Source organism: Clinocottus analis, unplaced genomic scaffold (assembly GCF_023055335.1).
Source record: "Clinocottus analis isolate CAN_PGR_092001 unplaced genomic scaffold, fCliAna1.0.p SCAF_17, whole genome shotgun sequence".
NCBI classification, from domain to species: domain Eukaryota; kingdom Metazoa; phylum Chordata; class Actinopteri; order Perciformes; family Cottidae; genus Clinocottus; species Clinocottus analis.
In genome coordinates, this window is record NW_027175898.1 from 7,018,994 (window position 1) to 7,044,666 (window position 25,673).

The window sequence follows — 25,673 nt, forward strand, 5'->3', positions numbered from 1 at the left end:
ACTGCTTCCAACACTAAGCTAACATGCACTGAATTCATTAGTCGCCTTTTCCCCCGGGCTGTGGATTGAGGAAATATGTTCTGTGATTATCACGGGAGAGACGGTCTGATCAAATGAATCACTGTCATCTGTCGTGCACTTAAGCTTTAGAAGAATATGCATTTTGGGAAACATACTTTTTTTAAAATTTATTCCAGAGTGTTAGATGACATGATTGATACTATTTCAATCGTCTCATCTAAATAATCACACTTTTCAGAATTCAAAATTTCTTTTAATTGTGCAATTTGATTCCTGAACCAGTAATGCTTGCCATATAGCCTTTTGCACATTTCCTGAAGGCATCATGTGCACATTCACTCTCGCACTACAACTAACCACATGCAATGTGACTCACTCTCTTCAAACCCTTCACATAGACCACAGTAGAGGAGCGCAATAAGGAGTTCACGGCACAAGATGAGTGGATTGAGCTGAATTCATTTTAATTTCAGATCACAGCACTAAACTTTTGACAGATGAAACTCATTGACAACACAGCTGACAGAGATCAATCTCAAATGCAGTCTTTGCTTCAACCTCAACCTTCTTGAAGATAGAACAACCCACATTTACAGCAGGCTCACATAATGTATGAAATAAAGCACTTATGATACACACATTTCATAACCATGAGTGAGAACTAGTGGACATGTCTGGAAAGCTAATGTACCTCCAAATAGACCTCGGGTGGCCAAGCCAACAGCATATGAACAGACAGGATACAATAAAACCAGTAAGCATGAAAAAGGACGATCCCTCCTTGCATGAACATTAGAGCTAAAAATGACCTAATATGTTTTATTTTGTATTTTTCAAAGGGAAGTATGTTTAATGATCTGTGAAAGCCACAGGACACATTGGTAGTTCACAGACAGACATTTTGAGATGCTCTTTGATGTTTATTTTTCCAAATAGATTTTTCTTCATGATTCTCTGCACTGACCACTCTCGCTCTGCTGCCAGCTTTCATCTCTTTTATGCAGCAAGAGGAACTGCAGCTAGATTTCATGTAAAATGTAGCAAACAGATTTAATATTATGCAGAACATGTCATCAGTAAATCTGAAAACAATGTATATCACAGGCCTATGATTGTGTGGTTACTGTAAATCTGACATGTTAAAATGAAAGGGAAATCCAATATAAGTTAATGGCACTGGATAAATAACTTTCAAAGATTGTATTGAACTTAGTCATACATCTTATATGAACTGAAAAAATATTGATTGAAATCCACAACAAGGCACCAAAAAGGACACAATACAAAACATCTGAAAGAAGTGTTGGAACTGCTGTGATGACACACACACACACACACACACACACACACACACACACACACACACACACACACACACACACACACACACACACACACACACACACACACACACACACACACACACACGGCTTAGTGGTGAGCTTGACTGTTCTTGACTTTGAATTTAAAATAATTGGCTGCTTGTTCTGGAGCTTTTGATCGTATCACATGGTGTTCATCAGCTGACGAAGTTAATATAGTACAAAGTTAATATCCGGTTGACCGTGACCATGACAACTGAACAAACTAATCTTCAGAAGAAGACCATGATATGTAGTCAAAAGCTCCAGAAAAAGGCAGAGAGCACTTGTTTGAAGATGTTTTGGTCAACATCTCAGTGGAATGAGCCTGCTGCGTATCTGATGACAAACAGAATTTACTACCCACTCCCTGTTTACTACTCTGGGTTCTTTTTTGTGATTGTTGTGTTTTTATCTCTTAGATGTTTCTCCGCCCTTTGGTTTTGAGTCCATGCAGCATATTTTAGGCCGTGCTGGATTGTCACACGAAAGGGAGTGTTTGTTCAAGGCACAGCAAGAGACATAAATAACAAACTATCAGTTTACATTCAGGGGCAAAACAAAAACCTTTCATCCCCCAAACTTGGCAAACACACAGACTGACAATGAAATTAGCACATGTGAAACTTGACCCTATGGTTAAAGATAGAAATGCATACCTCATTTATACATGCATGCATGGAAATAATAAATGAAACTAAAGAGTTCAACATTTTTTTTGTTTTCTTAGAGACACCACGATATATTTTTCAAAATATTCTGCAATTTATGATAAAAAACATATTTCTTTTCTTGCAGAAAATTAGATAAGAAGATAATATACCACGCTCATATGTGAAAGTGGAATCAATCTTCTCATCTAACTCGGCAAGAACATGAACTATCGTAATACAAAATGTTAAACTATACCTTTAAAATAAATACATACAAATTGGATCACGTACACAGTCAACATAGCATAATAAGGGAATACTCTGATTATGACGGGACAGTTCTGCAAATCCTTAAACAATCTCCAGTAGCCCCCCGACCCACAGCACAATATCAATGACACCAAAAATACAGTAGCAAAAATAGCAAAAAAATTGATAATAGTTACAACTAGTTTCAGGTACAGTCAAGCTGCTTGTGCCTCCTTGTTGAGAGTGTACATATATTACAGTACATCTCCGAGTTACATTCGGCCCTCCGTCTGTCTGCGCTCTCACTGCAGATGGCTTCACAACTAGCTGCCCTCACCCTCAGCCTCCCTGAGCTCTGCGTTCGAGGAACCAGATATCACCCGGGCCCAGACCACTCTGTCAGTCTGCCGGGGCAAGCCTGCTCACACCACCCACACTGATAGGAACTTTCACCTCCACTCATGTCCAAGTGGCACAGCATGGAGAGAGGATCTCTGATAGCAACCCAACAGCAATTTCACCCCGGACACTTTCATTACTTTCAACCTTTTTAACTGGCAAAGGAAGTCACAGGGGAAGTTGCGATCCCTGTCATGTAGCATCCAATAGTTTAACTGAAATAATCTGGATATTTAGGGATGTATCGTCAGTAGAGATTGGTGTTTTTGTCCATGAGACAAATTCAGGAGATGTTTTAGCAAACTGCTGTCTACATATTTATAGTGACGTTCACATGGATCCCGCTCCTGCATTCTTTCCTCTTCAGGTTCTTCATCAAGCCCAGTCTGGTCTCAGGGTCTGAGGCAACGCAGTTGGACTCTGAGGTCAGAAGCGAAAATGCAGCATTGCAGCATTTAGCAATCTGTGCTCCCCAGGTGAAAGACACGTGGGATCAGCTTGTGGGATTTGGTGTTACTGGAAGCCTACAGGACTGTCCATGAGGGGGCTGGAGCAGTAGGAGTCTGGGGGGTCTTGGAGTTCAGTCTCATGGGTCTGAGCGTGACCTTCATCACAACGCTCTTCCTCCGCCGCGCCGTGGCTTGAGCTTTGGGAGCTGGCCATGGCACCGTAGCTGTGGTGGGCCGGGGACGGCATGGGAGTCAAAGCCAGCTCCGGCTCCAGCAGCACAGACGCCACAAACAGCTGAAAGAGGAAGATCGACATATAGTTAATGATGGTGTCACGCAGTAAAACACTCAATTCACAGGGAGTACATGAGATAAAAGTATGTTTTATGTTTTGTACTTGGGTTTGTTTACACACTACACTTAGCTCATACCCAAAGTTAAGCTCTTAATTTTAAGTCTGAGTCTGCATATCCTGGATCCAGTCTAAAAAAAAGTAAATAGCAATTATCATAAATTAAGGTTTGGACATATGTAATATGCACTTTTAAGGATCATGCAGTGTTTTAACTCAGTGATGGATGAAATATGCAGATTATTAATGTATTCTTTGGATTATTTACCTGACATTGATCATAAACACAATGCTTATATATGCAACACTGTTCAGAAGCTGACTCTTAAATCTCAGATGTCAGAGCTTCCCACCAGCACAGTCACAACACCTTATGTAACTTTTACACAAATCAAACTATAACTATTAACATGTACATCATCCTCTGAGATATGTTTAATGGTCTACTGTCAGGCTAATAATATAAATATGAGCTGCTGTACACTAGAAGCAGTTGTGGATGTTACAGTGCTCCTGTCTCCATCAGTAAACGTCTCCTCTGCCGGCTGATCAGACATCTGAAACAAAAGATAGCACATTATTTATTATTAGTGCATCTGTAGCTGAACTTAGTCTGTGTGGGTTATAGCAGAGCTGACCTGATAGCTTGTTGACTTGTCTGGTTGCTTCCTAAGGCACAAGCGAAAGAGGGAAAAGGCAATACAGGACAGCAGGGACACTAAGGTGAAGAGGGTGATGGGATGAACTGGACCTGTAACAGTAAGGGGCAAGAAATTACAACTTAACAATGTTATATTGTACACTCGCAATACAATGACGGTCACAGACACTTGTGGCATCACAAGGGGACACGTAGTGGAGGGGCGCTACATTCCAACGTATAACCAGCGCCGACACTACAAAATGGCCACCAGGGCCAACACTACATCTCCCAGACTGCCTTACTACTCACCGGCTGCAGGTGCTTAGGACACCTAACTGAGGCAAGGCTGGGAGGCTTAATGAAGGGCAGAGCGGAGAGCACAGGGGGAAGAAGCTGAACAAGCAGAAGGTGAATCCACACCTTAGTGGAACGAACAGGACTGCAGAGAGGACCGTGTAAACCTACCTGGACGTGACCGTGTTGAGTTTTTGTTTGAACTTTTGTTTATTATATTTTGATCTATGGACAATACCTTGCTGGTGGGATGGGAAATATACATTCTCTTTTGTTTACACTTTCTTAAGTGCCTGTTTCCAGATCTTTTCTCGCACTGCCCTAGCGACAACCCGTGACACTACACACTGTAACAGGATACAAAAGGAAGTGATTGAATACCTAATCTGAGCATTGAGAAGAAGAGCAGCCAGAACATGCAGAGGATGGGCGCCAGGATGACCTGGCTGATGGCTGCTCTGTGGATCCGTTGGCTGAGTTTAGTGGGAACGTACGCATAGTAGATGTTGTAGCGGTCGACCATGTGCTTCAGGATCACATAGAGCAGACCTACAGGGGCAAAGAAAACACATTCAAATATCCAAAACACTACAGCATTCTTATTCTTTGGAAGATCGATGGCGGTATTGTTATTTGCGGTGGAAAGAAAGAACACTCTGGTATGGTCCTTCAACGTTATATTATATTTGTTGTTCTCCAAATGGCCGAACCCAACACAGCCCCCACACAGCCTTAAACACTGAATATGATGCTCAATGCAAAGTTGAATGCAATATGCAATTACATTATTGGGACATGGCTACAGAGTGACCTGAATTAAAACTACAAAAATAAAAATATACGTTTATTTTTCAAATGAATAATTATCCCATTCAGCTTTGGCAGGTATCCTGTGTTGTTTTTTGTGTTCCCACCCAATGACCTTATCTGCCAATGCTCTGCCTAAAAAAAATAACAATATGAGTCACAGACCTGCAGGGCAGTATGTATGAACGGGCCGGTTCTCACTAGTATTTGACTGCAGTGGCAAATAGACGCTTAGTGAGCTCTGGGCAGAGACAGGAGCAGAGTGGGCGTCTGGCTCACAACTCACTGTGTCTGGGTGTCTGGGACTACAGCAGCAAATTCACACAGTCTGCATCGGACTGGCAGGCAGTGGAAGAGAGTGAGGTTACAGCATGAGTGGAGACGACACATGCACACACAAGACTAAAAGGGACGATGATGGGATGGTCGAGAAAGACAGAAGGTGGAAAGAAAGAAGAGGTAGATGAGGAGGTATGTTGCTCACCAAAGGGCGTAATGATGGGACATGTGATGCTGTAGGTCATACTGACTGCAAAGATACACATGGTCCAGGCGTACTCCAGGCCAAACTGGAACTCATAAGCCTGGCTCTGCATATGAAAACACAAAGACAGTAAGATGTTTAAAACACAATCGTATATACTTTAAATAAAAACACTGGGATAAACTAAAAGATAAGGCTCAGCTGACCCGTTTGACATGAATGCGCTCAGCCTGGGACTTGGCAAAGCAGAGGCGGAAGGCATACACTGTAAGTGCTGGGATACGAAGCAGCTCCATAGATGTGCCAATCAGACTGGACGTAATCACATAGTTCACAAAGAATGCTCCGTTGTCAGGAAGAAACACACACCTGCACCAAGAAAACAAAGAAGCTGAGAAATGTCTTCCTTGGAGTCATGATACTATTTATATGTTTAATTTGAACAGAAAGAGTTATCTTACTGGAATTTGACCTCCTTCTCATCCAAGAAGTGGACATCAAAGAGCCATGTGAAGAACAGGTCCAGACTAGAGTCAGGAATAAATAAGAACAATACATCTTAAAGCTGTAACATCAAAATAATTTTGTGAGGAAGAAGTATAAAAACAGAAGTTAAATGTTTATTTTGTCTCTGTGGATGTACCTGGACAGACCAAGTGATGGCAGGATGATGACCATGAAGACCAGCAGGAAAAAACACTTGTGCATCGTTACTTGGTTCTCACCAGTTCTGAGACAAGGAATGAATAACATGGGATTGTAAGAACATCGTTATTCAATGCATATTTTGTTATGTAAAACATATCCACGCAGATCCCTTCATCATAGTAAATTAATAATGTGAAATAATGTAACGTAAAGTCAGCTGACTCTACAAAAGTCATTAGTTGGGTTCATTAGCACGAGCTACGCTTCTCAGTCCAGTGAACAGTTCATTTGCATTCGGTCCTTCGCACATCACGCCTGCACAACACGTTTGTGGGGGTGGTTATGTAAAGAAAGGGTGGTCATTGGTGCTGCGGGAGGTTGTCTCCTTATGCACAGTAGTGCTGCTCCTCCTCCTGCTAGTCCCAATGTGCCTTTCCCCTGCGCATGGTGACTACTGTGCATATCATTACTCTCACATGGAGATCTCTATGACAACCTGCCCAGAATAACAGTGCTGGGAGAGTGACAGAGAGAAGATGGAGGGAGGGAGTAAAATGAGCAACAGGGTGAAAAAGAAAAAAATAATTGAGACAGGTGTGGTGGGAGGGGAGAAATGCTGAGAGGTGAGAGGAAGACGGGCAGCTACACATGAAGGGTCTGTTTGAAGAAGCAAAGAACAGGCATTTTCATTTCAGAGGAGAGAGATGGCAGATGGCTGGTGAGTACCTGGTCCAGTGGGACTCAAAGAAGGCTGAGTAGTAGACGATGAAAGGCAGGAGTACCGAAAACGCCCACAGCAGGAGAGTTGGGAAGAACTGGGTAATGACAGGGCTCTGGATTGGACAGCAAAATGATTTATTGACGAAAACGAAGAAAGTTCAAATGTAGCATTGAGGCCATGCAATTAAACTTAATCTCAAACTCTGACCTGCAGACTGTCCACAGGCCTCGTGACGTTGAACTTGTCCATCGTGTTGACGATGATGGCCGGAGTGGTGAGGAAGAATAGCAGCAGGAAGAGGAGGATGTTGAGGAGGACGCATCGGAGCCACCAGCGAGATCCGCGCACTGACAGGTTTTCCCTGGTGACGGAAGAAATAATGAGCGTCAATACACAATCATCCAGTAGGACAGACAGGACATTTAACACACCACTCTCTCCCTGACAAGCCTGCACTGTATCTGTTGACATAAGCCTGAAATAGCCAGCTCAGTTGCCTCTCGTATGCGAGGTGGTGTGTTTCCACTGCACTGGACTGGAGAGCGGGTTGGGAACAGCACACTTCAACGCTCAGTTTTAATGAAGGAACAAAAGTACCTGCTCAACCCCACAGCCTGCAACTTCTCCAGAAAAACACAAACACACTGCAGCCAATCAGGCGTGAAGCACAAGCAGTGAGCAATACCATGTCTTTGGTTAATATCATATACATATGCATCACTCACTTGTTACATAACCTCACTGGGACTGCTGCATTTATTCTCCACGGTAAGAGACATGCCTTTTAGCTGAATCGATCATAGAATGAGTTTGAATCTGATTGATCTGCTACAAACACAAACATACAGACTGATACATCTTAAATGTTACTGTTGGTTGATTTAATTTTCTAAAAGAACAACACAGAGGGCAACAGGAAAATGAGTAAGAATAGTATTAAAAATGTAGAAGACATTCAGATTTGTGTACCTCTTGTCTAAATAAATATACTTTTTAAGGGTTATCATCACACGCTAATGTTGCATTAGCAAAGTTGCCGCAAACAAAACATTGGTTTAAACTCTAGCCACATGCAGAGGTTTCCAAAGACACCAATGTGCCAAGATTAATTACAGGGAAATGTGTCTAAATGATGTACTAGTGGCTATTACACGCAACATATGTGTCTCCAAGTTTCTGTTCCAGTTTCCTCCCACAGTCCAAAGAGACATGAAGGTTTTGTGCATTAGATTGCTTTTACTTTAGTGTTTGAATGAGTGTGAATGTGAGTGTACCAATGCATGCTGGGATATGTTATAGCTTCCTGCAACCATGCATGGAATACCTACATATAATGGATCTGTGGATTTCTGACTTGCTACAAAAGTAGTAGATGTGTAAGTGTGGAAAATGTTGACTTTGCTATTAAGGGGAAATAAGGTTTAAGAAACTAAGTGAGTTCCGGTAATGTCAGTACTTACCAGATGATGTCACTAGGAGCAGGTGCGTAGTTGACCCCCCACCTTTGCGACTGCACCACAGTGGTGATGCTGGACTGCTGGGGTCTGCGACGGCAGCGTACACAACCATAGTCCTTCACAATGCTGGAAGACAAAACAATATATACAAGAAGGGATCTGCATCAGTACTCAGTAATGTCTGCTTTCATGCCACTTCATGAATGTTATGCTAGCTCCCAGATGTGACAGGGTTTATGTGATGAAAGGACCTGACAAACATAAACCCTGATGTCATGCTGTTGTTTACTCACACAGCAGTCATCCTCTCATCACGAAAAGTCACAAAGGCAATGCCGAGCCTCTTCATGGTGATGCGGTTCTTCTCAGCGTTAAACTCATCTGTCCGCTTTTCTTCTAACTCGCTGTAGTACTGTTCGGCATCCACCTGCGGATAAAAGTTAGAGCACACATTACTCACTGCATCTTTCTTTCTCGGAAAGATTCTTAGATTCACAGTGGCAGGATATCTTGTCGCTGCATGTTCTTATTTCTGGATTGCAGTGCCATCCAGTGGTAACAAACTTTCTGTGCAGCACAACTGACCCGCAAGTCTATACGGGCAGTTGCCCACAAATCCCAATTATGTTGATAAAAAAGTACCTTTTCAAAGCCACAGATGTCGCAGCAGAATATCTGAGCACATGGATGGGTCTTGATCATGATCCTCCCCTCCTTTTGGGCCTTTGTAGCAAAATACAGCCTGCCTTTCATTGCCTTGCGTCTGCAAAACACAGCATCCTCAGACAAGAGCCTCACACTGATCCCAGACTGTGTTGGTCCAATGTGGAGCAGCTACTGTACCTCTCTAAGTCCAGCCTCATCAGCTTGTGGACATCAAAGCAGAATCGGATATCAGTGACAGTACAGCTGGGGTAGGCCTCACTAGTGAACGAAGCAAAAGGAGTTAATCATCGTGAAGGCGATGAGATTGTACATGGACAATGGTCTTATGACATTAATGAAACAAAAGGAGAGGATTTAACTTAACAATGAAAAAGAGAAGAAAACATGTGTACTGGAAGTGTTTGGTGAGGAGTCCTGGGTCAGAGATCTCTCTTGGTATGGAGGTAATCATCAGTGTCCTGGCTACCTGAAACACATAATGTCACCATGACATACAACAAGCTGAAGAAGAAATACATCGTCATCTTTAAAGAGCGAAGTATCAGCGTCATGGCTTTATGGATGGCAATGCGGGTCTGTTGGCTCATCACGTTTTTGCTCCAGCGTAAAGTGTCTCTACAATTCCTGGATGCATTTTCAGGAGATTTTAAACCCACAATCATGTTCTCCTCAGGTTGAATTGTAATCATTGGTGACGCATTCACTTTTCATCCATTGCAACCATCATCATCTAATTCATGAGCTAATGACCTTCCATCCAGCCTCAGCTGTATTTTGTGTTTAACGCTAATTAGCATGCTAATGCGCTAGACTAGAGAAATGGACTTAATAAATTTGATATTTTTGCAGTATAAAAATGTCCAGGCCTAAATGTTTAAACAGTATGACGTGGTGGTGTCAGACCTTCTCATCTTCTCGGTACTCCAGCCGTATCAAGTGGTGAGCCATACACAGCAACGTGATGATGAAGTAGACCAGAGCCAAGATGCTGTGCAGCCACAGAAAGCTGTCCCTATGAGGCACAACAAGTGTTTCAACAAATATAAATATGGTTCTGCGCTATTTCACAAGATTTGATGTCATTCATAAAATGCTAGACTTACTTTGCACTAACATTAGCCAGTGTTGTTCTTCCAAAGTTTTCAGGACTGTCTCCTGTAGAGATAATGAAACATGACAGAGAGCGACCCATTTACATTTTCTAATGACGAAAAGGAAACCTCGCCTCTTTTGTCTGTAGGCAACAATGAAGCAATGTTGCTATTCAGAAAAAAAACTTTCCATCCAATTTAATGACATCTTTCTCATCTCAATGAAATTTCACACAACATTCAAACATCACAGTCATCCTAACTCTGGTGTTTTAAGTCAGGCACCCTTTGTTTGCTGTTACCATGGCAGCCTGACATTGGGTGTTGGTTTATTTAACGACTACGCCGACACACTGGTTCAACTGGTTCATCAGATGATAGCCAGCAGTAATAAAACGTGTCTGTGGACTATAATGGAACAGCTTACTCAACACTTCCTACAAAATAAAGCACACAACTGCCAAAAGGCATTTCTGCTGCTCGTTAGCAGCTAATGTTCTGCACGATCCCTCCCTTCACACCTACATGTGTATGTTGAGAGGAAATGAAGCAAGTTCTACTCCTAAAAGCTTCAGCTTGACGCTACAAACTCCCATTTCATGAAATGCAGCCATTGTGTATATACATAATAGTTTCACTTCCTAATCTTGTTTTATGGGTCATTTTAAGTTAAAACTACCTTTTGAAGTTAATTTCAGCGTTAATCCAATTTCAATACACTTTTTTCGAAACTCAACTTTACCACAGATTATTTTAAGCTAATGTTTCAGCGTGTTTGACTAATACATCCACCGTCTCTGTGTGGCCTGGCTTCTCCCCCTGCGAGATGCCTCATATGACTCTCCTGAGGTTAAGGATATCCCTCGGCCCGCAAGACCATAATCAAAAGACAAACATACCCAGGAGGTTCCCAGAAAAGTTGACCGGCAGGATTATGGCCAAAGACAGCAGGCAAACCACTGTCATGAGCAGGATGATGTGGCGCTGGAAGGACAGGTATGTGACGGCGTCGATGCCACATTTGCTACGGATCTCCTCATCCCTGCAGGGACAGAGATGGGAAACTTTCAGATTCCCTGAATCACATATTTAATAGACCAAAAACGCTCAGTGCCACATGGCAAAAAGACAGATTGTTCCTAAGGTGTCAATAATGGAATTTCCACACTTGCACATGTGATGGAAATCAGAGCTGTGCAATATCATCTGTTTATGTATGCATCTCTGTCTACTGCCAGGACAAATGGGCCTACAGCTTATTTCTCATGAGTAAACTGTGGCACCACTACTTTAGCTGTGGTTTCCAGGCGGGAGGTTCAGGAAACCCGGTCACAAAATAGAACAAAAAGAAAAGCATGAAAAAAATGAAATGAAGAAAAGAGGGGCACGCTGGTCACATGGCGGCCCACACATTGCGATCTCTCAGGGTGGGTTTGCACTTTCCTAGTTAAGCCACCGGCACGGAAGCTAAAAACAGAAGCACCCAAACTCCACCATAATACTATGGAAACCATGGGCACCGGGAAAATCATTTTTTCTACAGGCCTAAATCTGTTGCGTGTAGTCAGACAGGAGCAAGAGCAAATATTCAATGGGAAACCCACGGCACCAGCGGTCGCTTGGGCCCAGACTCGTTTGTTTTTGCTGCTAAATGACATATGACAAGAGACTTTACATTTGCCAGTGACATCAGCTTTGAAGACAGAGGGCCAATAAAAGGACAGAAGCTAAGATGACAGAAGGGTAAAAATAATGACAAGGACAACTGCTTTGTGTACTTACTTCATATGGTAAAGTGATGACAGCCATGAGCAGAAGCCCTGGAAAGAGCAAAGTATCGTAAAACATGCATGGATTAGTTATTAAAAATAATAGATGACATATGTATACAATTCTGCGCACCACATCTGGCTGCTTGCAAGCATCCTCTATTTGCATAGTAATAAGGTCTGCAGTGGCACAGAGGGGGAGATTTAATAGGTCTAGCCTGGAGCAGTAACTACTTTACTGCAGCCTCAGCCTTTAGTAGGCAGGGCGATGACTCCAGTCTGACTCTTTGTCTTACACCGTTATACACATGCAGGGAGTGACCTCAGTTTATCACACAGGTGTCATGGAGTCACACAGTCCAGCTGAGCAATGAGTCAAACTTTCCTCTTCCAACAGTTGATGCAATGCCTTCTTCGACATGTGGACTTATTTGTAGAAGTGCGGCGGGCTGCATTTTTAGACATCGAGATGGCGTTGGTAAATTAACTGTGACACCTTGTTATCTATCCATCCATCCATCCATCCATTATCCGCTTATCCTGTTTAGAGTCGTGGGCGCTGGAGCCGATCCCAGCTCTCATTGGGCGAAGGGAGGGTTCACCCTGGAAAAGTCGCAAGTCTATCGCAGGGCATACATAGAGACAGACAACCACTCACTCTCACATTCACACCTACGGGCGATTCAGAGTCCAATTAACTGGAGATGTATGTCGTTGGACTGTGGGAGGAAGCCGGAGAACCCGGAGGGAACCCACGCTGCCACGGGGAGAACATGCAAACTCCACACAGAAGGACCTGCCAGACACCTTGTTATGATTACTGTAAGGAAATGAGAACATGACCAGAAAGACTGGTAGACAGCCTATCATCAGTGGTATTGTTAATGATAGTGTTTCTGTCCGTCTTTCAGTCTCCTCACATGCTATGTACGCATATTTACACATCTGGCTAACAAGGAGCAACATTAGCATTCATTCAGAGTTGTGTTTGTGTCCATCTGACTACTAAGTCCAATATATACCCTCCTTTCAGCTGTCAACCAATTAAATATTCACTCCTGCTAAATGCTCCACTAGCAGGTTGCTAACTTTGAGAGTGGCGCTTGAATGCTGTCAAAGCAAAACAATGAGCTACAAGCTACTGCGAACGCTCCATAGAGAGTTGGCAACTCATTCTCTGTTGTCTCATCTCTATCCATGACCTCTTTCCCATTATGTGTAGTTATTAATACTTTGTTAATTAAAAACCACACTCAGAGGTCAACTTAGGATGGGACCAGTGCAGGTTTGATCACATAGACTAGAAAAAATATTCTAGTCGGTAGGAAATGCATTCAATACTTGTTGTGAGAACTTAGGGACACGTGTGTTTCGTTGGAAGCCGTTTGTTTAGGAGGAATAATACGTTTAAATGATGTTTAAGGAGTTTCTTGTTGCTTTTAGGAGCTCGTGAAAAACTCTAAGCCAAACAAAACCAAACTCACCATGTCCTTGGTCTCAGAGTCGGAGGGGCTGGACTCTGACGGAGACTTCTCTTTCTCACTTGGTTCTCCATAAAACAGGGATGTGAGACTGAAAAGATGAGCGAAGAAAAAGCAAGATTATCATTTTGATTGACGACCTTATGAATGCATCTAATATTGAATATGTCAGTGCTGTAACAGTAAAGACATGATGTAACTGCTCCAGATGGTCCCACGGTGTCAAACTCTCTACATAAAGAAGACATGAAACACATTCATTGTGGTTGAATCTAATAAAGCCAGTGTGATGATTGAATTTCTGGATATTGTTCTCTGAGCCGTACCAATGACAGCTCAACATTGTGTCAAATTCAGCAGCGTAATTTCATCAGTGCCACAGAGAACTGTTTGTCAAAACACACAGATGCTGCTTGCCCTTGGGTGCTTTAAAGCCGCTGCCGGTCAGGCAGAAGTAAGCGAGCACGTACTCCACTGAAGAGGCGACTCAGGTCAAGCAGAAAAACTGCTGCAGACTCGCGCCGACGGCTGGATGGACCTTGACTCATTTTGTATGATTAAAAGGAATATGATAATTGCTAAATTATTTCAAGGATAAGCCTGGAGATATAATTTTGTTTTCTTACCGCCAGAAAATCTAATGAAAACAACCAAAACAACAGTGAACCATAATGTAGCCTAACAGTTAATTAACATATTGTTATTAGTGATCTTTTTGTGGGGTTTGTGGACAGTGAGTAAAATAAAGACTAACAGCCTCATAGGCTTATCCTCAAAGTGTTTTTATCAGGGAGAAATTGACAACCATTGGCTGGTTTATGCCACTGGCTCAGGCCTCTCTCATTTATATTGCTGTACATTTAACATATAATGGTTTTAGGAATGCCGATCAGGACAAAATAAACAATTTCTTTCCAAAATTAGTTTGATCCAATCCGGAAATGATTATTAGTTGTAATGATTTGATCATTTTAAAAGAGTAAAGACCATCCAACCACTCTCCAATTACATATGCTCTGGATGTGTATGATCTGTGTTGACACATATTTTCACTGTTACTACCAAGGATGTGAATACACTGCCACAGTGGCATTTATCACTCGATAACAACACATGAGCATTATAGAAGCAAAGGCAGAGCAGCTCTTTGCAGAACGTCGCCTCCTACGCAGCACCATCACCAGCCAGCAGAGGGAGCTGGAGGCCTCACGGTCAGGACTGGAGCGGTTCCACTGAAAATCCTAAAATGTTGGCATGGCTCACAAACCAGACGTGTCAGGGTTCACCTGTCATTCTCCATCAGCAGAGCCAGGCGGCCATAGTCCCATGCGGCCTTCCTCAGACAGGAGAAGATGAGCAACAGGATCTAGAAGACAGAAACAGAACGTGAGCGCATGAAGCTGCTGAGAGTAAGATTCACACACTCATCTTCTCCAAAAACCTTTCCATACTGGTCGGTGCGGAAGCTGTGGCCTGTCTCTGCATGTTCATAAGGAGCCTCGACATAATAGACAGGTTCAAAACGCAGCAGCAATAATGAGCCATCGTCTTTCTTTAGAGTGGTACGTGGTTGTCTTGGAAACTACCAGAAACCGGTCAGCATGCGCACACAAACACATGCTGTGCACTGCTGCCAAACGAGTGTGGTCAACAGCGAGAACAAATATGAATAGCCTCCAATCCGCCACAAATGGAAAACTAAAGTGTAGCATCACAATGAAATTTAAAAAAATCCTAGTCAATGATATATCATAGACAAATTCAAATCACAGTATTAAACCATTAATTAGTTAGAGTGTAGAAGACATTTGGTGTTGTGCACAAAGGATGACAGCAATGTTAATAAGAAAAAAGCCCCATTAATGATTCATTCTTTAGTGATCGAGAGTCTTGACTAAGGCGACTAGCTGAATAATGAGCGCATGTTCACATTAACAGTCAGGGTTCAAACTCCCTCTTTGAATAATAACCTCTCCGTTATCTCGCTCGTTTCCCGGTGTCTGTCTCCACCTGATGTTTTAGTTTGTTTGGTCTTCATGCGTGGGCATACTCTCCTTAAGTCCCACAGATGATTCATTCTTATTCTGTATGATGATGGAATTGATGCAGAGGCGTGCTTCCATCACCTGGGGGGAAGCACGCTTTGACTCATGCTCGTCATTAAGAGACAGCGGTCGACCCTCTGTGTTGTCTTGACAACTAGGCAGCGATAAAATGAGCCAATTAAAACACAGAGGTGACAGATTGAGAGTGATATCAATGCAGAGATCAAGCTTGACAAGGCCTGACAGGCCCTATTTTTATCTGGAGACAGGAGGAACATATGCAATTATGTTTGTAAACACTAAACAGTGTGTACACACCGTATTATACGATGTGAGGGGTGAATTCAAATGTGCAGACTGAATGCATTGTGATATCTATGACATACACATAATGTGTGTATTTGTGTGTGTACTTGTGCATCATACCAAGATCCAAAAGCCTTGGCATAAAACAATTATACAACATGTTTTTTTAAGAAAATGGCTTGAATTAAAGTTTGATTTTAAAGACATTTCCTAGAGAAAAACAACAAAGTTAAGTGTTCAATGCAATGTAACATCACTCTCCCTACTGTTTCTTTCATTTATTTAAAAAAATCTGATATTTAGGACTTGCACTATCCATAATATTTCTTATCTATTGTCACTGGAAACTGATGCCTATCCCAGCATGCACCGGGCCAGAGGCGGGGTACACCTTGACCATGTCACCATCATATTAACAGACAAACACTCAACCCTGGGAGGAGCTTAAAGTCTCAAAGTTCACCTAACCACATCTCGTTATACTCTCAAGGGAATACAACACGTTTAAAATGTCATATCCAATTTTATATGGAGGAAACTCATGCAGGGGAGGAACTGCATGCAACCTCCAGATAGAAAAGCCCCAGCTGTGTGACCCCAGGGCATCGTTTTTGTGAGGCGTCAGTGCTGATCACTTTCACCACCAAGGACTGGATATGACATGTGTCCCAGTTTAAATTTTTAGCCATTTAGGTCAAAGTATGTTTGCTGATCATACTTGAAGGCCCCTCAAAGACCTCTCAAAGCAAGAGGCACCTGGGTTCGATCCCGGGCTAGCTCGTCTGTGTGGAGTTTGCATGTTCTCTCCCAGTGTTCGTGTGAGAATGCTGTCTGTCTCCTGAGATAGTCTGGCGACCTGTCCGAGGTGTATCTTGCCTTCGCCCAATGTCAGCAGCCCTGAATTGAACAGTGGGTACATATAAAGGACGGGTCGGTGGGAGTCAGTACCAGCCAGAGCACGACATTGATGGCGAGGACCGTGGGCACGCCTCCAAACGGCAGACCCTGGAGGACACTGCTGCGGGAGTGTGAGCGGTAGCATCTGTCCGTAGTGCTGTTGTCTTCCCCAAAAGAATCCAGGAAGCTGAGAACATCCAGCTCCACACCGGTCCCCTCCACAGGGGGCGCTCTTGTCCCTAACAGCTCAGAGTGCGCCATCAGCACTGGACCATACCTGAAGAAAAGACAAAGCTGCAAAGAAAGTGATCATTAGCCAAGCTGTTCGACTTCCTGTTATCTTTGGCTGTTTTCTTTAAGCCTTGATACACACTTGTTAAAGCTCTGGGATGCTCTTGCTTCAGTTATTCATCGTGTCATCACAATGGGTTAACTGATAATCCATAACTTCTGTAATAATACAATGATGACTTGTGATGGTGACGTTGTGATTGTCTAAGCTATTTTTTACTTAGCATAAGAGGAGGAAAGTCAGCAAACTGAATCCGTAATGGAGTTAATATTTCAATATTGTTTAAAGTTAAAGCCCGACTGTGTCAACAAAGCAAGGAGAAGCTCTGGTTACAACACAGAGGGAGAGCAACTTGTATAAAAGCTTTCTAATGCTATATTAACGCTCTGAATACCGTAGATTACATCCTTAACATACAATTGTTGTGTCTCTTTCAGACTAATAGCTGTCATTCACTCTAAGTGCCATATTGAAAGCATTTGCAAGGATCAGTCTTATGACCATCACAGTCCATTAGCAGCTATTGACCGCCGTGTCTGTTTTTCTATCTGACAAATGGAAGTGATGATTGGATGACACTGCAAGGTCTAGTAAAAAAACAATAATATGTGTCAGGGAGATGCCCTTTTAACTATTTAACCATGAAGACAAAAGCATATTTCTGTTGTGAACTGAATTTACCAGTACAAGAGTAAAAGCTTAAACTGTTTAACAGCTCGCTGAGGATTGGCAGTTTCTGTGTATCCTCTTGTCTACAGAGGCATGTGCAGGATATGATCATTCACTGCCATGACCACAGAATGGAGGCCTGAACCATCTGTCCTCCAGCAGCACACACTCTCCACACGCTCGATCAATACACTCCAGGATCCCAGCTGCTCAGCTTGTGTACACTCCTCACCGAATAAACAGTCTGAGGAAATGGAGCAGCAACAGAGTGCTGACAAAGCTTTGCATCAATACAGCGAGTGAAAGACATCAATCATCCGATTTCATGGAAAAAGAAGTAGGATTTCACGGTATTTTGATAGACTGCTGCGACTGTAAACACAGTAGTAAACAAACCGTGTGCTGCGCAGCAGTGAATGGCAGCCAGAACTGCATCACAGCCCTCTGCTGCCCAACTCTCACAAGAGATGTGAGGTAACACAAGATTGAAGTGAAAAAGGAAGAGGAAGCTAAAGGCCTCCTAACAGGCACACATTACTGATCCCAACCTTGGTGTGATTTCTCACTGCGCCAATGATGTCACTTCCTGAGAAGTTGTGTGAAGCATTTAGCAAACAGCCACAGCAGGATGTCTGGTGTAGGACGGCGAGCTGATCAATGGCTGTGCTGCTGGACTTCTGTACATCATAAAGAGGTCTGGAGACCTCTTTTAGCAGCTCTTCCTGCACTGTTGTAGTCTCTTATACTTTCTTTTGTAAAAAAAAACTGTATTGCTCGCAGTCAATATTCAGATGCTGTCAGCATCTGAGCCTCCCTGTGGAGACAACTGGGGAGGAGATCTTCTGAGGACGGACCACAAAGAAAATCCATAATGCCACACACACACACACACACACACACACACACACACACACACACACACACACACACACACACACACACACACACACACAGAGCCTGTAGTGCTGGTTCCAGAAGCCGAGGTATCGCGCTTTCTCTCTTTGCCAATAAATGAACCTTCGATATGCACAGGAAGTATTATTTTACAGCTAAAAGTGGGTTAATAACTGAATAGGTTTACAGTTCAAGGAGATAGCAAACAAAAAACATGTCATTAACGGCATTTAATTCATTAGATCGTTTATATCTTACAGTTATTTCATGATACATTTTATGTCACATTTTAGAACAAACCGATGGACGAACTAACAAAATGATTTACAGGAGATTTTGAAGTCGTGGGATCAATATAACAATAAATCAACTAAAGTATCCCTGAAGTTTTTATTATGGTTGCTTGAGCATTGCCTGTGATAACACTATGGTGATACTGTTTGCAGCATTTTCCTTTTTTTTAATCCTCATGTTGAAAATTCGAAAATGGAAAGCCGCATGAAAAAGTAAACTGTTCAGTGCCTATTTTTATATTCCTGTGAAGAGCTAATGCAGCAAACAAATCAAAGAGGAGCTGTGTGAACTGTGACAAACAGCAACAGGAGCTGAATCAAACAGAATTGATGCCTTACACGGAAGAAAATACAACTCACTGGCTGTAAACTGGAGCTCCAACTAAATGTGACATGCGGAAGCGTAAACAGACCTTTATCGTCTCATCGACGTTCTTCTTCCTGCATCAGACGAGTCACTTTGAACGCTGCTCCCTGCTGATGCTCACAGCTCCACTCTTCCTCTCCACCTCCAGAACAGAGCAGGATGCTGAGGGCTGGCTACGGTGTGGTTTCACACAACATTTGGACAAACGTCACAGCATGACTCGGCAGTTTAACAACAAGACTCCGTATATATTATTTCTGTCTCACCCATCGTATACAAACACTCAAACGTGCTCACAGTTATCCCATGGTATCCATTTCGTCTCCAGCTTATTGAACTCAGCAAATCTGAAGTCTTTTTAATCCTTTCCCTCTGCTCATTTCTCTCCTCCTCATCCCTGACTCAAGCTTCCAAGCCAATGCAGCAGATTACAAACTGATGTTTGGTTTGGTTGGCAGCGTCGTGCCTCCCGCTGGCAGCGCAAGTGAAATCTCTCCTCTGTGCTCAGTTAGACTATTACGATCACAGATACTGAAGTCAGTACAGGAGCCGCCAGCTGGTGAAGAAATAACAGAGTTTGAGTCAGAGAAGCAGAAAAATAGAAGAAAAGGCTAGCTCAGGTCAGCTAATCAGCTCATTGCACCAGAAAAAACAGCTGAGGTATCTGTGTGTGTGTGTGTGTGTGTGTGTGTGTGTGTGTGTGTGTGTGTGTGTGTGTGTGTGTGTGTGTGCGTGTGTGTGTGTGTGTGTGTGTGTGTGTATGAGAGAGAGAGAGGGAGAGGAAGGATGCCGTCCCTGATGTGATACAGTCAAAACAATTAAACTGTAAGTCAGAAGGTCAATAACTTGCATTAAACCCTGATTCAATCCAGAGATATTTCATCACTCCCTCACAACTTTTTGATGAAATCAGTTTCTGCTTTGGCCTACCATGACTTGTTTAAACGCATCATTATTCCGGTGGTGTCACAAACCCAAACTACTCACAAGTTTAAAACATAAATAAAAGCATTGTGATTCATCATCTTGGCAACATGGGTATCTGTGGCCTTTTTAACCACGTCATTTCAAAATAGCGGCTGGTACAAGGAAGAATAGATCCTGTGGGGTATTTCTGTACACAAAAATCATGAGAATGCATTCAATAGTTGTTGAGATATTTCAGTCGAGACCAAAGTGCTGAACTGACCGACATCGCCCTTCATGGCTTAACACACTGACAAACAGAGGAGGATGGTACGGGCAACACAATTCCCTGTCAAGATATAAACCTAGCGCGTTGGCCTCCACTAGTCACATTTACTACCCTTTTAAATCACTTTACGGGACCCCTTAACAAGTGCTCTGTCATGCTGAAATCAGAAGCCGAATCTTTGTTACCATAAAGAAATGAAACATTGTCACACCAAACATTCCTTACTGGGGTTGGGTCCTTTTCTCAGCTGCACCAGAACCGAATGGCCAACATAAACCATTTGATGGACCGCCCCCCTGGAAGAGCTTTCTCTCATCATCAAGCATTCAGTTGGACCAAGATTCATTGCCTGCCTGAGGAAATGAGATAGATGGTCCTGTTGAGCCAGATAGATGAACCATAAATAAAATGGGAACTTGTGTTGACTTCCAAACCTCTGCACCATATGAAGTGCCAGCGACTGCGAGATAAGAATACCCCCAAGGAGAACTTGCAATCACCATAAATAAAAGAGTAATGGCTTCAGAGCTGTTGTTCTCTTCTTGACTGCAGCCTTGTTAACCGTGCAGTTTCCCCTTGCCACCATACCTGCATGGCAGGGAGAGGTTTGACGCTTCGCCTGCATTTCAACATCTTCTTCTCAAAGGCCCAGAGCTGGTAGAATATTCATGAGAGATTTTGAGCTGTTCTCTGCATGTTAATCTAAAACTGAGCCGCTGATTATGTAAATCCTAGTGTTTAAAAGGTATTCTGTTAAAACAATCCTTCTCTAATGAACTGTTAACAAGCCGACAAAACATGAGTCATGACACGAGTTGACACATTGTGGAAGCAGATCTGTCACAGTATACCTCCCGCTGTCAGTATGCGGAGAGGCATGGGAGCATACTAAAAAGGCAACAGTGGGGAGACACAACAATGTAAACACATATTGACTTGAAGAATGTCAGCTTCAAAGATGTCTTATCACACCAGAGTTGACGCTGTCATCCAGTTTATCAGTGCTCCCATTCACTGTACATGAACTACATGGCGAGCAGGGACACCTGAACATTACACCTGCATGTGATCTCATCATAAAGCCCTGAGCATGAATACGCTGCCTCAACTCTTCTAGGAAGGCTTTCTACAAGATGTTAAAACCTGTTACAGGTATTAGCTCCTTGCCACAAACACACCAGTGAGGGAAACATTTGCTTAGAAAATACTTATTTTACCTAAATTGGAACTGAGGAGCCCAAACGATGAAAAGGAGCACCTGTTTGTGGACATACCTTTTAAAAGGGTACCTTCTCTGGAGTTTGTTGGGAAGTTATAATGGAGATGCCATGAGTGAGTGCATCTTATTTTGAACTCTACAGGAGCGACAGGCCCCTGCTGTGATGCTTCTATTTGGAGGGTGGTGTTGGGGGTTGTGGATGGGAAACCCTCATCAGACTCCTGCCTGAGGGGGAGAGGGGTGGAGGTAATCACACAATCTGCTCACCACCTGCTCAGCTCAGTGGAAGAGGGAGGAGGCTTTCCCTCTTTTCATACCTCTCTCTCTCTCTTTCTCTATCACACATAAACACAGATCACCGAGGTGTGTCTGCACAGGGCACACAGTTATTGCAGCATCCCCCACCCAGCCTGTGTCTGAAGGCTGAATGAGCCATAGCATGACTGGAGTGATGACTGCACACACGGGTCCTGATCAACAAACCAAACACCTGCTTCCTGTCTGGCTGCACATGCTCAGTAGGCCCCCAGGGGAGCGCTGTCTGCGGGCCGCTCCTCATTAGAGGCCACCTGACATCAGTGATGGCTTCAGTACCACAAGTGTGCTGGAGGAACCTGACTAACAAATAACAATCTGTGTTTTCTCTGCAACTCAGAGCTTCTTGAAGATTCCACCCACAGCCTCTTATGCTGCTGGAGTGGATCCTAGAAAAGGCCCTGAGACTCAATCTAAATCACTTTCACCCCCACATCTACAATAAAGTGTAGACACTGCTCTTTTTAACAGAAGCCTTCAGATACATTTCTAATTTTTGGAAGCATCTTAACCATATCTAAAATTAATACACAATTAATCAATCAAATACGTCTTTCAACATACAAACATAATGTCAACCAAACATTTAATATATGCATACGTATGGAAGCAATTGTAAATGGTTTTATTAATGCTGTTTCCAAGAAGCTTGCACCTACATTTGAAGCCTGATATATAATTTTTAACTGCTGCCAATCATATTCTAAAGAAGAGTATGATGGCAGACAATTAATGTTTGTAATGCAGCACATCAATCTACACACATACAATCAAAATGGTCTGCAATGATAATTTTCCAAAGCCTATGTTGGCATATTTTAATATCTTGTATTGCCCGAGTAACAGTACAAAATCTAGTACAATTGATACATTATCAAATTAGTTGTTTCACACATTGGACTAAACAAATATTGACTGATTATTTCAGCTATAATGGGAAATATTTGAAAACCACCAGTGTGGTCATGTACAGATAACATCTAATACATACTTATTATGTCTTAATAATTAGCATACAATGTGTGACGATTGAGAGGACAAGATAGCATGACATCTGAAAATATCTTATGTTCCATGCTTACTGGTGTTATAGTAAGCTTATGGCAGCGTGCATTTTGCTGGTGAATATCTGTGTATGATACACGAGTTACAACGCTGCCTGTGTCAGTGTCACTGTGATGGACCCCTGTGGAATAGGAGGAACGTTCGCAGCAGACATCTCAAAGAGCAGAGAGCCTCGATCCTTTCCACTGACGACATAACAAGAACAAAGCTGTGTCTATCCAACCTTTCTGCTGTGGTTAGATGGCAGGAGCAATGCAAATGGAGGACTCACTAAATGATCAGCTGTTTTGTTCCAATATTCTGTATTTTCGATTTTGCATCAAGTGTTTTCAGATTAATTGTATTCATACACGCTGCCACCATCATCCTCATCATCAGCACTAACAGAGAGGGCAGGAGAGGAAAGTACACTGGAGAGCAATCTGTAGTACCACAGTAGCCATCCTTTACAAACACATTTAAATTAATGTAACGATGAATCAAGAATCGAGTCACGCTTCAACCTCCTACTGGTGTGATGTTTGATATTCCTGGAGCTTAAAACTTAGTGTAAGAGATGTTATTCCTCTGCACAGTGTTTGGTCTCTTTCCATGTGATGCAGAGCAGATTATGTGATTTTGATGCTTTGCACCATGAGAATAAAATCCACAAAGCATCTGTCCCTCCAATGTTTTTACTGTTTGTTCATTATGTGCAACTGGAGCTGTCTACCTGCCTGAGGTGCTGAAATACACACACAGACTGAAGGAAAACATAACCAAGACAAAGAAAATCCATGGCGAGAGGCTTTCGCGTGATTCTCTCATACGTGCAACTTTCTAACGTCGGCCTGTTCAGAGGTTGTACACGTAATCCATATCCATCTCTACTGCAAGCACTGCAAGCACTTTTTTTCAATCTCAGTTTAGTCTCTCCTGAAATATGAATATTTGTTTGATGCTCGAAGATGACCAGCATTAATTTGCTCTTTATTCTTGATAAAATGTACTGTGCACACTTCCTTTTGAAGTGGTGGATCTCATTTTTAAAGTGATAGCACACTGATCATGTTTTAATTATGAACACTATCAACAGTTCATTGTGACAATAGAGATTTGTAAGGCATTGAAATGTGAACAAATTGTATACTTAAGCCTTAGATTGAACTACTAGTTTGTCAGCCATGACACTTTCGTAGTAAATAAAGAGTTCCCTGAAATCCTTCTTGAAATATCTTGTCCTCCAAACGTCAAAAGCACAATATCTCTACACATGAAAATTCATAAATGGCAGCCTTGGAACATGAGTGATCTCTTGGATTAATAAATAATACTAATTGCAATCATCAATTCAATGTATCCTCAGATGGGATTATTTACAGACCCTATTGAAATACATTCAGGGAGCTAAAATCATTTTTCTGCCTTTTCCACTTGCATGAAATTATTTCTTCAAATGCTTTTAAATGCTGTGCACGGATGACCCGCTAAAATGTCAAAAGCCTATTAGAAATTTGACATTTTAAAGGCCACTTCCTTTCATCAGTCAGGTGCAAATGGCAGGAGTTGTAAATTGCATATGGAGTTTGCCTTGGCTTTGAAAATTACAAGACTGCATATAAAACCAAAACAGACTTATATTTAAAAACATAATTTCCTTACTGTCAAATGAAATGTACTTTGTGTATAATTAACTATGACATCAGCTCATCACATTAATTAATACTATATGCCTCCTAGAATAATCCATTAGAAGGCGACAGAGCCAGTAACACTGATGAAACCTGCTGCATATGCAGGAGACATATGGACTTATGGATTCAACAGGTCAAACTACCTGCTCACTTGACCAATAACAGCTTTGTGTCCTTGTAAATCCAACAGAAAAACAGCAACAACAACAAAAACAACAACAGCCTCCTGCAGAGATAATATAGCATAACCACAGCATGGCTGTGATTCCTTATGCACTAGTATTACTATAATTATGCTATTATTATTATTATTATTATTATTACAGTTGGGAGTTAAGGTTGCTCATTAAAGGTCTTCCACCCATTTGACTCAATTAGGAACAATAGATGTTGTGTGGAGGAGGTCTGTTTTGGGTGTCATAGGCTGACACGTTGCCAGAAGCATCTTCAGACTAACAATAACAACACGGTACTATAATGCAGGGAGCCTTTGGACGTTTAGACTCAATTCTAAAATCGTATTTTCACAACTGAAAGAAAATGTGCCTTTCTTTCTTTCTCTCTCTCTCTCTCTGCGATCAGACAGATCTGGGCGACTGTGTTCGCCTGCTTACTGCAGCACTCACACCAGTCTGCACACCAACCTTCCTCCTCCGGCTGGAACTTGGTGGAAACGATTGCGCCATAAATAGCGCATCACACCCCTCCAGTCCACGTTTGAAGCACCACATGGATACCAAAGAATATTTAAATCACATCACTCACCTCAAAAAAGCTTCCTGGTCGCTGGTGTCTGGTGTTGATGGGTGCTGCTTTGTTTTTTCTCCAACACCAAGAAACAAGAGAAACTCCCACCTGCTCAGGGGCCGTCTGACAATTAAACACCTGCCTGGAGACT

General features: G+C 42.5%; 1 protein-coding gene across 5 annotated transcripts; it reads right to left on the reverse strand.

Annotated features, from left to right (window-relative positions):
* Positions 1 to 1,333: 1,333 nt before the first annotated feature.
* On the reverse strand, positions 1,334 to 25,621 carry tmem63c (transmembrane protein 63C). Of its 5 annotated transcripts, XM_068580062.1 has the most exons (24): positions 19,606 to 21,422; positions 19,355 to 19,481; positions 16,845 to 17,087; positions 14,832 to 14,911; positions 13,549 to 13,636; positions 12,078 to 12,115; positions 11,195 to 11,337; positions 10,308 to 10,359; positions 10,108 to 10,216; positions 9,597 to 9,670; positions 9,382 to 9,462; positions 9,181 to 9,301; positions 8,832 to 8,965; positions 8,542 to 8,664; positions 7,289 to 7,442; positions 7,087 to 7,193; positions 6,356 to 6,442; positions 6,174 to 6,239; positions 5,919 to 6,081; positions 5,713 to 5,818; positions 4,803 to 4,970; positions 4,123 to 4,235; positions 3,967 to 4,041; positions 1,334 to 3,427 (listed from the first exon to the last, which is right to left on the reverse strand). In XM_068580062.1, exons 3-24 carry the CDS (start codon positions 17,052 to 17,054, stop codon positions 3,197 to 3,199), a joined length of 2,523 nt encoding a protein of 840 aa, XP_068436163.1. In that variant the 5' UTR covers positions 17,055 to 17,087; positions 19,355 to 19,481; positions 19,606 to 21,422; the 3' UTR covers positions 1,334 to 3,196. The 5 variants fall into 5 exon arrangements, with proteins under 5 accessions (XP_068436163.1, XP_068436165.1, XP_068436162.1 ...); XM_068580064.1 differs by lacking the exons at positions 19,355 to 19,481; positions 19,606 to 21,422 and adding an exon at positions 25,541 to 25,621; XM_068580061.1 differs by having other exon boundaries at positions 19,355 to 21,422.
* Positions 25,622 to 25,673: the final 52 nt, after the last annotated feature.